At 38.1% G+C, this 15,439-nt stretch overlaps 1 protein-coding gene across 1 annotated transcript in view; it reads left to right on the top strand.

Moving 5' to 3' along the window:
• Window positions 1–7,049, top strand: part of ATRNL1 (attractin like 1) — a 548,298-nt gene extending 541,249 nt beyond the window's left edge. The window contains exon 29 of the mRNA XM_006920939.3: window positions 5,145–7,049. Within this exon, the coding sequence (XP_006921001.2) occupies window positions 5,145–5,269 (125 nt within the window). The 3' untranslated portion in view covers window positions 5,270–7,049. The remainder of the gene's footprint in view (window positions 1–5,144) is intronic.
• Window positions 7,050–15,439: the final 8,390 nt, after the last annotated feature.

The raw sequence follows: 15,439 nt of genomic DNA, 5'->3' as shown, positions 1-15,439 counted from the left end.
AATTTTTTTTCTAAGGTTCTAGATAAAGGTCTGATTTTGGTGCATCTTCTACTTATTTAGGAAGTATCTGTGGTAGCTCTTGGCATCTAAACCAGTGACTGCTAAACCGGGCCGTTGTTCTGAAGGAGCTGAGTATGGTCCCAGGGGAGCCTGCTCCCTTCACAGCCGGCCCTACCCTGGAGATGTTCCACTTTAGCAGCCCCTGGTGATGTTCCACTTTAGCAAGCACCAGTTAGAAACGCCAAGAGACCGTGGCAAATGGAATCAGAAAAAGGAGATGCCACTTTCTTTCTGATGAGGTTTATAATTCATATTTAAGTAATCTAAATGCCATCACGTCTGGTATTTAAGAACTACAAGTGCAAAAAGGTAAAGCTTACGATCAATATTTAAACCCCAGCATTTTTATTGAATCTACTGGCATATTTTGATGTAAATTCTGCTAGCCTGCAGCATCTGTGCATCATCTTGACATGGTAAATGAAATTCCTTTAGACCACCAGTCTAAAATAATGAATTGTTCCCCCAGTTAATTGTATTGCTTTGATAACAAGGAACTATGCTAGGCCTAGAGAACACAATAAGTGGATTTCATCAGATGATTTGTGTGACGTTTTGAAAAATGATCTTCTAGAGTGACCCGATTTTAATGGAACTCTTAACGGCCCCCAGCATGAGCCAATGTGCAGCATCCAACTGGTAAGAAGGACTTCCTCCTGCGGTTCGGGGAGTGTGAGGTCCTCATCAGGTAACCTCTCATCGGAAAACAGCTCCCAGGCAAATCTAAACCAGGAAAAAGCGTTTGCCTCAAAGGGCAATGCAGAGAACCTCTTTCTAAGTTGCTTTTATTTTATTGACGTATATATTTTTTTAAGCCAGGGAAGATCTCAAGCTATGTTCATCTGTTTCGCCAGTGTGAATATAAACCAAGACCCACGAAATAACAAGCAAAGGCTATTTATTCAGAACTTGCTATAGCAAGGGAGTCGGCCATCACAGTGTGCTTATGTTTCAGCAGAGGCTTCAAGATAGACAAATGTGTGGGAACCCTATGGAGTGGACAAAAGAGAAGGCTTCAGGTGAACCCCGACTGGAGGCTGGTGGCCCAGGGAAGCCGAAGACAGGCCAAGTGGAAACAGGGCGTCCTGTGTGGTTCGTTAGGGGACCATGTTTGCCTTTCTCTGTTTGGTCATAAGTTGGAAGCAGGGACAAAAATTATGGAAACTGTCAGTCACTAATTAAGTCCCAGGTATCTGGGCCCTGATGTTACAGGGCTAATTATTTGAGTTCCCCAATTGTCATTAGAGATTGCAGACCGACTTCTTAAAGGCCTGACGAAGCCAGCTGGCCTCCCATGCTGGTTGGTGTAGAGACAGGGCTGGTTTCCACAGCAGGTTGCTGCAGCTGTGGCCAGAGTTCTGGCTTTATATATGTTCTGACCATGGTCTATGTGTATAGTCAGTCTCCCACCATATATACATGTTACATTTGGAGAAAAAGAGATGATAATTGTCTCTTTTAAGGAGCTACTGATGACTTTTTTTTTTTTAATCAATTAAGAAAATTAGATTCCCTACGATAAAGTATACTGAAGGGAAATGGTAGAAATTAGTTTAATTTTTCTTTCCCTCTTTTTCAGTGAGTCTTCCACACACTAGACGATTCAGGAAGACAGGGACCTTGTCTCTTGTTTACTCTTGTCCAGGGCCTCTTATTGGTTGAAGGAGGATCTGACAATTTCTGGGTTGTTGTTCTTTTTGTGTAAAGTTCTTCATAAACTAAAATATGAAGAACTGCAAGCATAGTAATATAAACTTGCACCAAACAATCTGACACATAAGATACGCACACACACATGCAGTTATGACGTTGTGCTATTCATAATTAACTCACAGGATTTATAAAGTAGAATAACTCATGATGTGCTACAAGCTGTGTGGTCGAGGAAAGGGCTCAAGCTGAAATCTGAAAGAAAAGCTCATTTGACTCATCAAGAAGATAAGACCTGGGCAAGTGGCCCTTTGAGCATCCTCTGTAAGTACACATAGCAGACACTCAAAAATCACTGCCTGGAGGAATGCAAGATTTCTTACATATGTATTGCCGTTTATATAGAATCTGAAAATGCGGTTGAGTGTTCCATTTTCATAGGAAAGGACAAAAAACTGTCACATTAAAAATAAGCATGATTTGCAATTTTATTTGTAAATTAAGAACTGAAATATGGTTTATGATTTATTATTTTCAGCTGAATGTGTTTTCAAGCTTACAAATCGTTAGTAACCCAAGGATACGTCGTGAGAGCCACTAATTAGGCTCTGGACTTCATATAGCCCAAAACACAAAGATACAGTGACAGTTTCAGATTAGCATAGAATTTTCTATTTTGGCAACTCGAACTGTTTACTTCTCTCCTGGCACCGTGTCTTCTGTAAGGAAAACAGACTTTGCAGCCATATGTAAATGGAAAACAATTATTTTTTAGAGCTCTTTTGGACTAGGTCATGCAGTAGTTTAATGAATAATATGATTTCATATTTGGATGTTGTGATCATAGAAATTAGTGTAAGTGGTCTCTTTCCACATTAAAGGAGACATATATTATTTGTCATATTTGGCTGTCTCTGGATAAGGCAGTGCCAGGAATGAAATAACAGAAGGTTGTAAATTATGACAGAACTGTGCCAGGAGATCTGAGGAAACGTAAGGTTCCTCAGATCTGTCCGAACAGAACTTTTAGTTTTACAACTGTGGTCTGTGATTTTCTTTGAAATAATGTACCTCTCCCCCTTAAAGAAATAACATCATTATTTCCTACAGCAGAATAAGTGGTTAAAACCTCTATGTTGGACACTTCAGAAGCTCCTATGTGCTCTTCCAAAGTCAGAAAGCCATTTTTATTCGAACCTTGACCCTTTGAACTTACATTATCTCTAAGAAATCAAGGATAACATTTAATATCCTTAAAGAGTGGATTATTTAATAGCAACCCTTAAAAGGTAAATATGTAGGATTATCAGCTTAGCCAGTGATAACTGTCACTTTTTAATTCCTTCCTACTCTAACACCATCATATTCTTCTTCACAAACCTCTTCTGTTTTCAAATGTTCTTGAGGTTCTCTTTTCCTTTAAAAAATATGTGTACTCAAATAACCATATACATCCATGTATATTTCACCTCTGACCTTGATGTTTTTTTTCCTTTAAATCAGCATAGAATAAATTGACCCATAGGAACAAAATGGTTGGTTCAACTCAATTCAGAGTTAAGTCCCCAAGACCTTGGAGGAGGCAGTCTGATCTTTTGGTTTAGAATGGTGATTTGCACATTTTGTTTACTCAGGGATTACATGGGATTCAACAGAAACTGAAATGATTCATACGTAGACATGATAAACCAGGGTATCTGGTTGAGCCATTGCTTGTACAAATCTAGGAAAGTCTTTACTATCCCTGTACATCTTACCAAATGTTCCTGACACAACTATGTACTAAACAATATTCTTTTTATTACACATGGTAGCTAGAGATCAACTTTTGTGTCGATATTCTGCTGATAATACTAAAGGTCCTTTTCTTACATTTAAGACATTTTTCAGCCCAATTTCTATAGGTTATCTTTCTTCCATATCCACTTGTACATAGTACAGCTCTATCCTTGGAGCGCTTTCTTACTTCTTCTCAAAAACAATTTAAGAGAATGAAAAGACAAGCCAGAGACAGAGAGAAGTATTTGCAAAACACATATCTGATAAAGGACTGGTGTCCAAAATGCAAAAGAAATCTCTTAAAATTGAGCAGTAAGAAAACAAACAGCTCAATTAAAAGCGGGCAAAAGATCTGAACGGATACCTCACCACAGAAGATATACATGTGACAAAAAAATATCTAAAGATGCTCAACATCATATGTTATTAGTGAACTGCAAATTGAAACAACCATGAGATACAGCTATACCTATTAGAATGGCTAAAATCCAAAGCACCAATAACACCAAATGCTGACAGAGATGTGGTGCAATGGGAATGCTCATTCATTGCTGGAGGGAGTGCAAAATGGCATCACCACTTTGGAAGGTAGTTTGACAGTTCCTTTCAAAGTTGAAACATAGGCTTACCACGTGACCCAAGGATCATTCTCCTAGATATTCGCGAATTGAAAATTTACGTTCACACAACAACTTGCATATAGATGCGTATGGCAGCTTTATTCATAATTGCCAAAAATGGAAGCAATCAGGATGCCCTTTAATGGATAAGCAAACCATGGTCCATCTATACAGTGGAATATTATTCAGCAATAAAAAGAAATGAGCCATTGAACCAAAAAAAAAAAGATTTGATGGAACTTAAAAGCATATTGCTAAGTGAAATAAGACAATCTTAAAAGGCTCATATTTTACTATTCCAATTATGACATCCTTCAAAAGACAAAACTATGGAGATACTTTTTAAAAATTGGTGATTACCAGAGGCTCAGGGGAGAGAGAGGGATTTGTTGGTGAAGCACAGGGTTTTTAGGGCAGTGGAACTATTCCGTGGGATACTGCAATGGTGATTATATGACATTATGCATTTACCAAAACTCATAGAACTGTACAATGCGAAGTGTGAATCCTACTGTAAACTATGAACCTTAGTTGATAATCATGTGTCGATATTGGTACTATTTTTCTGTAAACCTAAAATTGCCCTAAATTTAAAAAAAAAAAATTAATACAATGGCTTTTGTTCCACATTAAACACACACACATACACACACACACACACACACACAGAGTAGTAACACTGAAAGTTCCTTACACGTCCAGAGCAAACTTGCATTTAGCCGTAGAAACTAAGGTGTGGCATCAAATCCACAACTGATTGTGATATTTTGTCACACACTGAATTTGATTGTCTGGAGTCAGAGTCAATTAATTAACTTTGTTGGATCTTTTTTTCTTCTTCTTCATGTGTGAAGTTCATATGTCTAAGTTAAGAAACATTGTAAGTAAAGTGTAAACAACATGATAACTTCCAATAAACAGCTACATGTGTGATAACTGAATGTAAAACAATTAAAATAAGGTGCTAAACCACCACTGTCTCCATCCTAGAAATATCTAACCAAACAGTTAAAGGCCTTTTTCCTTTTCTTCCAGGCCTTGCAATTGCCAGTGCCCTAATAGATATTTCCCAGCAGAAGCCTTCAGATAGTAAAGACAAGACTTCAGGAATCCGAAATCGAAAACACCACCTCTCAACACGACAAGGAACTTGTGTCTGAGAAATAGGAACCACGCCTGGATTTTCTGTACTTGTTTGACTTTGTAAATGGCTTCCGTTTAAGGCTGGTCCGTGACCTCAGTTTTTATGGAGACAAATCTCTGTATGGTCCCAGGACTCAAGTACATTTCCCTTCGAATGAGCAGTGACCCAAGTGGCCAAAGAGTGTTCATGAGTTTTATAAAAGTAACAGTATCGAAGGTCACGGGCGATAAAGTCAGTTTTTACGACTCTCCTAGACTTCTAGATAACATTAAATTACTCTGGAAAAGATGTATATTGTTTCTTAAATGCAGATGAAAAATACGTAATTCGTATAAACCAAACTGTTTATATCCCAAGACTTTAAAGAAAGACATTTTATAAAGCCTGAATGATGAGAATTGTACAGTTTTTGCCTCATAAGCAAACTTAAATCACTTGTATATGAACAGGAAATGAACAAATGGCAATGGCTTTAAATGCTGTTTTATCTCACTGTAAATGTAAATGAAAGATTTTGATTTAGTAGGATGTAGGCAATGTATTTAAATATTTCACATGACTGCATCGTGTCCAAACTCAGTTTGAGAATGTGACTATTTTCCACCTAACTGGAATGCAGACCCAAATGAGTCCATTTGGATGGATGGTGTGTGCAACTTCACAGAAGGTTTATTAGGATGCCGGGTGAAGAGGACCTTCCTGTCGTCCGTGCCAACTGCCGAACTCATTTTCAGAGCTGACAGAGCATGGAGAAGCCTGTCCAGCAATCAATTTTTCTCCTCCTCCCAAACACAGCCTTCAATACCGCAAACCTGAAGAGAGCTGAAATAGTTATTTTACAGCGTGCGAGCTTCTGCTCTAATGTGGTAGTTTTTTAATTGCCTAGGAATCATTGGATCAGACATAAATGATGCATCCGCATGTTTAAAAGAACAGATCGTCTTCTTTTGGCCTCCCTCTCCTAGCAGCGAGGTTTTATCTCCCTTTTACAAATGTTATGAAAAGTATTTTTTAGAGGCGACACCTCCCCAGTTATAACGTGACCTGGGTTCATTTCTGTCCACTCTTTCTCTGAGATTACCAGTAGAGAAACAGGCAAGCATCTCTACCATTCTTATTTCTGACGTGAACACATTGGTGTCATGAGAGAAAGTCTTCGGTTTAAAAAAATCAAATAAGTTCATCATTGCCCATACTCAGCCTATTCTTAATGACTCAAAACTGAATTGTGGCAGAAAGGAAAACTGATAGAAAACAGCTTTCACGTTGGCACGTAGAATCACTCCTAATCTTGACCACAGTTCATGATAATTCAGTAGCATTCACAGGTCTTGTTGGGAATTGTAGACATTTCAGGGTGAGTACAGGATATATGTAGAAAACACTGACAGAACATCCAAAGCTGCTTTTATGCGATAATAGTTTTGTTCAATATAAAAGTCATTTAAATATAATTGATCTTTAGTACTACCTATGTGCTTTTCATGTTCTCTGGATTTCTGGAAGGTAATGATACTTCACCGTTTACAGCTAATGCACAGTTACTTGCATGCTATGGTTGTGCAGTTAGCGGGACACGACCCTATTATGATATTAAATGTTTATTTCATAATGCCATTTATACACGGTCAGCTTAATTTGATGAGGATTGAATATAACATATATCAGGAATGATCATATAATATGTAGTTGCATTGTATATAAAATTGCTAGGTTGCATCTAACCATGACTATTGTCATTGTTCTAACAATTAGGCATTTATGAAATATAGTATATATTCCTTATGTTGGCATGATAAAGTTGCTATTTTCCATGCGTTAAAAATAAGACTAATCCTTAGAGTAATTTTATCGATAACATGTGGGGTTTCTTTTGGAAGGGGGAGTGTGGAGCTGGTTGTTTTTACCTTCCTATGGTATTTTCTCTCTCAAACCAAGGTGAGCAAAGTTTGTAAATGTCTCCTAAATACAATCAAGCAATTTTATTAGCTTCTTTTTGGACCCTTTAAATGTTAATTTTTCTCCTGGAAATATAAATTGACAAAACTGGTGATTACAAAAATATAATCATTTAAAAATAAAATGATTGCCCAATTTGTTTAATTTTCTAATGATTGACATGAGAAAAAGCTTATATAACAAAAACACAAAAAACATGCAGAGTTGTATGTAAAATCAATTTCAGCTATATTTTTAGAGTCTACCCAAACAGTATTATCAAGCTTCATCCACTTTGAATCCCATCCGGTTTTTAAAACTTGAAAATTTAAATTTTAGGGAATTACGGGACCTAAAGGAATATTAAGTTAAAGTCATGCTATACCTTCCCAGACCAAATATTTTGGCTAACTTCGTGACTAATTATGCAGTGTCTTCTCAGCTTATCAAAGCTCTTTACTGGCAATAAAATTCTTCATCCTCAGGTAAAATGGACTGAAAGGACCTCAGGGATAATCACTTTGTGTCATGTTATTTTTTTCCCCCAATTACGACAACTTTAAATTTAAATACTCCCTTTTTTTTCTTTTCAACCAAACCCACAGTATGCAGATACTCTTTAACAAGTTAGCAATTAATGACTGATTCTCTTGAAAACTTATCTTCATGGGATTCTGTACATATCAGCTTAGAACGACTTTGAAAATTTCTTTACATTTTAGGATTTATTATTCTCCCAAGTATGAAACGTTTTGGTTAAACAGAATGCAGTTTTTAAGATTAAGCTGGGGACACTTTTAGGACACATCTAGAGAATTCTCATTCAAAGACGATTCATGCTTACTGATTGATTTAATAAATATTAAGAGGATTGGGATTTTCATAATTGCTTGCTTTTCAATGAAAATTTTAGTGGTACACATATAAGGGAAATTTATGCCACATACCACTGTGGAACGTTCACCAGGAAAAGCTGAAATGAGACATATTTCGATGTGTCATCGCTCCTCGCTGTACTTCCCAACATCTCATTTTCTTTGGGTTCCAGTAAAACAGAGTGACCTTTGGCAGTTGCCCTGCCTCCCAGTCCTTTGAGTGCGGGCTGGTGGATGGGCCTGAGAGCAGACGTTGGAACCAGTTTTGAGCTATACGCTGTCAGGCAAGATTTAACCTTTGAAGCCTCAGACGTTTTCTCTGTGATGGCATGGAGCGGTACCCGCTTTGCAGAGCTGCCGTGAGCCGAGACGAATACAGAAACCTCCCACTGCAGGCCCGCCATGAACCGGAGCTGCTATTAACGATTGAGCGGCCCATCAGGCCACTCTTTTCCTATCAATTGTTTTATGAATCCATCTTTTAATTTTTCATCCATCCTTTCACCATAGGTAAAAGCCAGGTAGGTTTTTGCAAAGGAAGATTTCATGAAAATCTTCAGTAAGCTCTTGTATTTCTAGGACATAAAGATTTCTAAAAAAACTACTTTGATATTTGGGTCGATAGAGGATTCGACTCTTCCAAAATAGATGCCATTTTAGTATTTTTAAAATTAATCAATTGGCACTTTCACATTGAAATTAGGCAAGAAAGGATCAATCCTTACATTTGATAATTATCCACGGTACCTCTTTTTTTATTGAACATAAAGTGATGATTTGAAAAGTTACACGAATGGTTTAAAAAAAAATTAAAACTGATCAAGTTAACCAAATTGGCCCGTATACATTTTCTTAAAAAATCAACTTCCAAAGCCCATTTGCCATTTTACTAGGGTGAGTGTGGAATTTACTTGAATATAAGAACTATCCGGGTTAGTGCAGCTTCAGATTAAGATTCATATGGACTGAATCAGACCCTAGAGATTAATATGCTTGATTAGGATCTTGGTGATTCTTCTGGTTAGGCAAATTAGGCAAACACAGCCTTGGGCCAAAGAATGCCTTTAAGTAATGTTATCACTCCAATTTAAATGTTTTAAATAATTTTCCAAGGAATATAAGCCATCTGCTTGGTGTTACAGCAGCGTTTTCATGATAGGGTACATTTAACATTTTAGTTTTCTCAAGTTTTTTTAAATTAAGAATTAGAATCAAATCAATATATATATGTAACAGGTGTGCATGCCCGTGTTGAAACATTGTGTAAAAGTTCAAACCTGCTTGAAAAAGCGAACATTTTATGCTGTCATGTGCTATTAATAGGAGTTTACTTACTGAAATGAAAACATTGAATCTTCCAACCCGCACTGCCAAATGTGGTTTCGTTATTTATTTTTTTTACCTTTCTAAGATCATACAGGAAATAGCACTCAACAGCTGAGAAAGCCCCTCTGCCATCTAAGACTTGGTTATAAAATTTGTGTTCCCGATTTCCACATTCAAAACATACTTTCTCTCTTTCCTTCTTCATGCGATTTTCGTTGGCTTTTTATATATGACTTTTTGAACAGCATGTTGAACACTTGAAACGTACTTGAGAATGATAGCAACTCTCAAAGCCTAGTGTCCGGGATGCCATTTATCACTGAAAGTCTCTGCCTGGTCTACGTCTCGTGTTTACATAAATTGTTCTTAGGATAAAAGTCCTCTTTCTGAGACTGTCATACTATACCTTCCTGGACCAAATCCCCTCTTTCTAGGACTGATGCAGCACAGGTGGGGAATTTTCTAGAAAAGTCTGCTTGTTCGTGGGCACCCTTTGGGTTGAGTCCCCATGTTGCCACCTGCATCCCAGCCTTGTACCAGTGCCACTGCCGTGCCGGGCCTCAGTCTGGAGTTACCAAGAAGGAGCAGCCAAGGAGGAGCCTGACACCTCTCTCCTCTCCAACCCCTACAGAAGAACCAAGCATCTGTGACCCTTCTTGGGCTCAGGGCCTCAGGCAGGCTCTCTACCCCCAGCCCGAGGCCTGAAACCAAGGTTGGGCCTGCCTGTGCTCTAGGGGATAGACTGGCAGCCTCCTCCCAGGTGGTCCCTCCACCACACCTCCCAGAGGTCAGGCCAAGGAAGAAGCTGGGATGGAGATGCCCACCTAGACCTGAGAAACATGCCCAGCACAGCCGGCCTCTCCCAGAAGCTGTAGAAAAGAAAGAGAAGCTGTAGGATGGGCCCGGATGAAGATGTGCCTGAAGGAGGTGGAGCTCAGAGTTGAATCTCGAAGCCCCTTTCGCTTCCAACAAAAAGCAGCAGACTTTCTGAACGTCGGCCTTGTACGTGTTCCTCTTCAGCTTTTCGATGGCAGATCAGTGGCTAACAGAAAATTTGAAGGTTTTAGCTCAAAACTGATTTTTCTCTGCCCCGAAGAGGTTTCCTCCTAGAAGTCACCTGTGAGGGGCCAAAGTGGGGACAGATGTTCTTTCAGCTCTAACTCACGGCCCTTTCTGATGAACACACAACTCCCTCTCCAGATTCTCAAGGAGTCTTCCTACTTGTTTGGCATTATGGTGCCTGGCATAAACCATCGCAGCTAGGATTTCGTGGAGCTTTACTTTCTCCAGCACTGCTAATAAAAACAGCAAGTATTATTTTGCTCTCCAAATATGAGACTGCGTTACAATTTTGGATGAGCTTTTGTACACTGCACCCCGCTCCCCAATTCTGACCTGCCTGCCTCCCAAGTCTCTCTCACTTTTGCTGAAGAAATAATTCTGCCCCATTCAAGGGGTGATTGTAAAGCAGTCCTAATTTAACAAGAAACCAAACCTCTCAAAGACCACTGCAGAAAGGCTGTATTCTACTCTGCCTCAAAAGGTTTGATGAATTTCAATTTTGACAGAAGTGAAATTTTTACTCAGGCGAGATAGCTATTTAAGCATAAGCTGCTTTAAACCAGCTGTGTGCATGGCCAAATAAGAGATCCTGCTCTAGAAAATCCACCTAGGAAAATAGCTTTAATGACCAAATTTTTATAAGAGTTCTTTGTGTTTCTAGAGCCCCAAAAGATAAATTTTGTGCTTTGCGGTAACGTAAAAGTTATCTTGTGCTTTGCAGTGACGTAAACGTTATTGAGAACACATGCTGTGTGGGGACACACTCGAGTTTGAATGCGAACTCCAGTGTCAACTTTTTCTCATGCCTTGGGCCAGTTGTCTAAACCATTTCTAAGTAAACTGAGATAAAAACGATCACCTACATCACCTGCATGTTGTGATGGTTTTTTATCGTTGTTCGAAATGGGAAATAGATCAGTTAAATGTTTTCTCCTTTTACTTTGAAAAGGTTCAAGGTTAAATCCAGGGAACCACAATGATGTTTTTCCCTCGAATTTTTTTGGTAACACTGCAAGCGCCGAGATTTTGTTGGTTTTATTCCCAAATAATTAAATTGCAATAAAAACCAATGTTATGTGTTACCTAGTAATTCCGAGTTGTGCTTTTCAGACGTTTTTATCGCATGTTTCAAATATTATCTTCCTCAACTTCAAACTATAATTTTGCAGCAAATGCTAAAATTGTGTTGGATTGTCTTTCCCATCATCACACATCTCTCCCGATCCTTCATTGACTAGTCAGCTCATTTCTCCCAGCGGCAGACTAGCAGTCTCATACCTCTACCAATGCTTTAAAAATGAATAAGTAACATAAAATAGGGCTTGCTCATCTTCATTCTCTTGAGACAATGCACTTTGGCAGAAGTAATCTTTTCCTTTGGATCAGCTTGTCTGAAATATGATGGTACTTAAAAAGAAGGCTGCTTAGAAGGGCACCAATAATCATACCAGCTCAGCTTAAAACAATTTGATTTCAACCCCAAATGAATTACCTTGTAACACAAATAGATGGTGGCAAACAGCATATTCTACTTATCAGGACTTTTCCATGCTGAGAGTCAGAACTCCAGGTTCATTCGATGTTCCTTACCCGTGAGGATAAAAGAATATGGTCTCCTCGACATCCATGTGCAGATGAACTAGCTGGAAGAGAAAACAGACTGAGTATGCCGTGTCCGCTCCTTGCTGATTCTGAAGTGACAGCTCCAATCTGACCTTCCAATGCAAAAAATTCAATCAGTATCGACTGTTAAAGGAAACGGCGTTTCTGTAATGAAAACTACCAAATAACATGCTTTTGTTTCTCAGAAGTCAGTATCTGCAAGGACTTTACAAACTAGAAGCTTGCAAGGATAGATAAGGATGTCTTGTTTGTGTTTTTATACATAATACGCAATGTTTTAGTGATATGATATTCCTTTTCTAAGTATCCAGAAGATGGCTCTGTGGCAGACTTTTTGTTACTAATTCTTGTTTTGAGATTATTTATGAACCACTTACATTTTGTGCGTTAGTGAACTGAGAATTTTATTTTTGTCCCAAAGAAGGTCCAAAGAGAGCACATACCTTTATAGGAACTCCTTGGGAAAAGAAACCCAACAATATTTATAGTGCTTCAAAATATAACCATGCTTCTATCCTTTCGTATTACTTTAATGCCATTAATGATAGTCTCTTTTTTTCTTTTTGGTGCAAGTTAATTTGTGTAGATATTCTTAATGTAGTCTTGATAATTACCCTGATAATGTAGTCTCCGAAAGATTATTTACAATATTTGCAAAGATTATGGCAATGTCAAGTTTATCATCTTGGTGGAATGTAAGAAAAGAAAAACGACTAATAACTTCTGCGAAATTTGAAGTCTCCTGTGACTCTTGGTATAAAGTTTTATTCCACTTGTGAAACACGTCACTCATGTCACTAAAAATTAAATGCAAATTTCCCAAATTGGGCCTTAACCACATTAATATCAATCTGAAAAGGCAGCATTGTTCTGGTGTTTTGTGTTTTATGTTACAGGAACCAGACTGTAAACTATACACTGAACCAAAAATATTCAAGGAAATAGAGGTAGTTGAATCAATTCTGTCATTTTTTTTTTTTTCAAAGACTGTTGAGAACACATAATCTAGTAGTCAGAGAACTGGGAAAACTAGACTAAACCAAGATTCTATTCACTGAATGACTAAGCCTCACCATGTTTTATTTATCTTGTGTAGAAAAATGAGACACTGCTGCCTTCCTTCCAGGGCCATTGTGAGAAGTAGAGAGTTTTCAGAACCTTAGTGCCATGTTACTGTCATTAGCAGAAGGCTGTCCATACAGCACTGTGTATAATAAGTCTCTGGTGATATTCTTTAAATTGTCCTCACACTTAGAACAATTTGATTTCCTAAAGATTTTCCCATGGGTTACTATTCAATGTTTTCTAGGTTTTGAAGGTGGAGGGATGCATCCCATCTCACTGACCTATATAAGGTGTCACAACTCTTGTATCATTATATAAAGAAATGAGTAACATGCCCTATCGTGATTTGAATTTCCATTTGTAGCTGGATTTTTTGAAGTTGAACATTTGGTGCTTTCTGTTCCACTGTTAAATGATAAAGTTACTCATCTGTGTATAAGCATCTGAAATTTCATCAGGTAATTATATTAATGAAGTATATTACACAAAGCATTAAAAATTTATATCAGAAAGAACAGCGCACATTAATTCTCAACCAATATTGGCATATGTAAGACACTTTTAAAACTCTCGACAAAATAATAAACTAAAACATTTGTCTTTCCTCCTGTTAGTCATCATCGAGATATTTTTCTCTTAGATAAACAGTCTACAGTGTGTTTACTGAAGCTTGCATTGATATTCTCTACTAGTGTTTGCAACTTGAGTTTTATTCCAGCAGCTACACGAAATGAATCCACAGTACAGAGCAGACAGGCCCCTCTGGAACCTGAGATTATTTGTTCTCTCACTGTTCTAAAGGTAATTAAGGAGCATTGCATGTTTCTCAATTAATGATTTCTGATTCAACAGGGGATCTTTGATGCTAATTTGTTTTAATCAGGGCAGAGTCTGCTCAAAAACTCTAAACAATTCAGTGAAGAGGAACTAGGAATTTTTAATCAAGTGGAAGAGATTTAAATGCTATGAGGGATGCATTCATCATTTACTTCCAATTCCTGTTCATTTAACTATGTTATTCTTAGTTTGAAAACCAACATGAGCATTAGTAGAGTATATTGTATTATATAATGTGATTTTTCCTCATATATTGGTCTGCATATGTAACGAACTCAATTTAAAGCCTGCTAATATACAGTATTCATTTCTATAGACTATACATATCTCTAACACCCTTATTTATTATATACACTTGTAAATTATATACACTTGTAAATTATATACACGTATATGTAAAGGTATATGTACATTTACGTAGCAAAAAAATAATGGAAGATATGTTATAAATGAGCATTAGGTTTAAAACATTCTTGTCACCCCTTGGAGAAGTGACTGCCCATAATTTGAGCAGCTGAATCAAATTGCATTACATAGATGGACACACTTGGCTATGCAGCAGTAGCACCTTAAAGAGCCGTTGCCGTATGATGAGACCCTGGTTCGTGTCATAAAGAATGACCGCCAGGTGACTATATCTTAGGGAAATAAATACTCAAAGCAGTTCACCTAAAACACCACCTTTTCTAATGATCAGGTTCTGATCATCTCACTGTGCTGTCTTCACATCAAGCCTGCTTTGCAGGAATGTTAATCATGTCAAAAAGAGGTAGATTTTCTTGTTTTCCTTCCTCTAACTGATTAGAGAAAAATCTCAAGAAAAGCTTGAGAGATCTAACTCTTTAAATACTTATTGGTTCACTGAAAGTGGGGAAACCAACTTCCTTTTTGAACTGGTGGTTCGCAAACCTTGGCGTGTAATCCGGAGGGTTTGTTGAAATGGCTTGCCGGGCCCGCTCCTAGGGTTTCTGGTTCAGTGGGTCTGGAATGGGGCACGAGATTTTCATTTCTAACAAGTTCTCAGGCGATGTTGGGGCTGGAGAGGCTGGCGACCACACTTTGAGAACTTCTGTCACAAACATTTGAAGGTAGCAAATGAGCAATGATTCTGCATCCTTCATATAGTCCAGGGCACTTTTCACAGGTTCTCTGCCAGAAAGTAGGTGAGCCTTGTGTGTCTCTGAAATGGCCTCTGGGTAAAATTCTAGACCAGTTGAGCAGGGACTATGTGGTGAGCTTGGGCAGCAGAAGTGACGTTTAAGTGCTTGTGTTTTAATTCACAGAGATCCCCTGGAGGGCTTTGCAGGAAATGCAAACATTTGAAAACAAATTTGTGAATGGGAATGATGATCTAAATATACCTGTGCTAACGGGCTATGCCAGAAGCTAAACTGACTTGTAAAAAACTAGACCAGGATGATGTTTCTCAGCATGATCTGGGCTCTGTCGGCAACTGTTTT

Source organism: Pteropus alecto, unplaced genomic scaffold (assembly GCF_000325575.1).
Source record: "Pteropus alecto unplaced genomic scaffold, ASM32557v1 scaffold177, whole genome shotgun sequence".
Lineage (NCBI taxonomy): Eukaryota > Metazoa > Chordata > Mammalia > Chiroptera > Pteropodidae > Pteropus > Pteropus alecto.
Note: the sequence above shows the minus strand (reverse complement) of the source record. Positions and strands in the feature narration are given on the sequence as shown.